This window comes from Cebus imitator, unplaced genomic scaffold (genome assembly GCF_001604975.1).
Source record: "Cebus imitator isolate Cc_AM_T3 unplaced genomic scaffold, Cebus_imitator-1.0 Scaffold316, whole genome shotgun sequence".
Lineage (NCBI taxonomy): Eukaryota > Metazoa > Chordata > Mammalia > Primates > Cebidae > Cebus > Cebus imitator.
Genome location: NW_016107631.1, coordinates 2,589,330 through 2,591,111, shown reverse-complemented (window position 1 = coordinate 2,591,111; position 1,782 = coordinate 2,589,330). Strand labels below are relative to the sequence as shown.

Genomic DNA, 1,782 nt, shown 5'->3' with positions numbered 1-1,782 from the left:
GTCTCGATCTCTTGACCTCGTGATCCACCCCCCTCGGCCTCCCAAAGTGCTGGGATTACAGGCTTGAGCCACCGCGACCGGCCCAATATATATATTTTTATACACATATATACACACACATATAAATATACATATATATTTATACATATATATATATATACACACATATATACTTTTTTGTATATATGTATATACACATATATACGTATATACATATATACATCTATATTTTGTATATACGTGTATATATATATTTTTGTATATACAAGTATATACATACGTATATATATACACGTGTATATATATATATATACACACAGATATATATATGGATATATATTTACATATATATATATACGTGTATATATATATATAATATGGAATACTACTGAACTATAAAAAGGAATGAAATAATGGCATTCACAGCAACCTGGATGGAATTTGAAGACCATTATTCTAAGTGAACTAACTCAAGAATGGAAAACCAAATATTTTATGTTCTCATTCATAATTGGGAGTTAAGCTAGGAGGATGCAAAAGTGTAAAATAATGCAATGGACTTTCGGGTCATGGGAGAAAAGGTGGGAGTGGGGTGAGGGAGAAAAGACTATACATTGAATACAGTGTACAATGCTCTGGTGATGGGTGCACCAAAACCTCAGAAATCACCGCTAAAGAACTTATCCATGTAACTAAAAGCCACTTGTTTTCAAAAACGTAGTAAAATAAATAATAATAACAGTAATAATAATGATAATATGGCCAGGAGCAGTGGCTCATGCTTATAATCCCAGCACTTTGGGAGGCTAAGTTGGGTGGATCACTTAAGGCCAAAAGTTTGAGACAAGCTTGGTCAACATGGCGAAACTCCATTTCTACTGAAAACACAAAAACAAAAACAAAAGTCAACCAGGCTTGGTGCTGCACACCTGTAATCCCAGCTACCTGGGGGACTGAGGCCTGAGAATGGCTTGAACCCAAGAGGCAGAGGTTGCAATGAGCCAAGATTGCACCACTGCCCTTTTTTGAGACAGACTCTCTCTCAAAAAAATAAATTAAGGTCAGGTGTGATGGCTCATGCCTGTAATCCCAGCACTTCAGGAGACTGAGGCAGGTAGAACATGAGGTCAGGCGATCAAGATCATCCTGATCAACATGGTGAAACCTCGCCTGTAATAAAAATACAAAAAATTTTCTAGGAAAATCAAGTGATTCTCTTGCCTCAGCCTCTGGAGTAGCTGTGATTACAGGTGAGCGCCTGTAGGCCCAGCTACTTGGGAGGCTGAGGCAGGAGAATCACTTGAACCCAGGAAGTGGAGGTTGCAGTGAGCCAAGATCGCACCACTGCACTCCAGCCTGATGGCAGAGAGAGAATATCTCCAAAGAAAATTATGGTGCCTCCACTCTACCCATTCAAGCTCTTACCTGTGTTCACACCTTTGATGCATTCCCTGCCATCTGGAGTGTTCTCTATTTTCACTTCACTCTGCAGATTCCAGGGACCTCTACTTTGCTTCAACGTGGAGATAATACTCAGGTCAGGAAGACAGATTCCTATTTATAAAAAGAAAGAATAAATGTGTGCTGTGGCATCTCCAAAGTCCAAGCACTATGTCCAGGTAGCAGAGAGGATATTATAAATGAATCAAGAATATTTCAGAAATTCATCCAATGACTGCCTCCTTCTAAATGCTGAGGAAACACTGTAACATACAGACATCCAGCTCTCTTGCAAGAACTAATGACTCATAAGCACAGGGGTAGATATCTTTTTTTTTTTTT

At 38.7% G+C, this 1,782-nt stretch overlaps 1 protein-coding gene across 1 annotated transcript in view; it reads right to left on the bottom strand.

Annotated features, from left to right (window-relative positions):
- Positions 1–1,782, bottom strand: part of LOC119467663 (zinc finger protein 880-like) — a 116,330-nt gene that overhangs the window by 28,280 nt on the left and 86,268 nt on the right. The window contains 1 exon segment of the mRNA XM_037729733.1: positions 1,438–1,554. Coding sequence (XP_037585661.1) covers positions 1,438–1,554 — 117 coding nt within the window.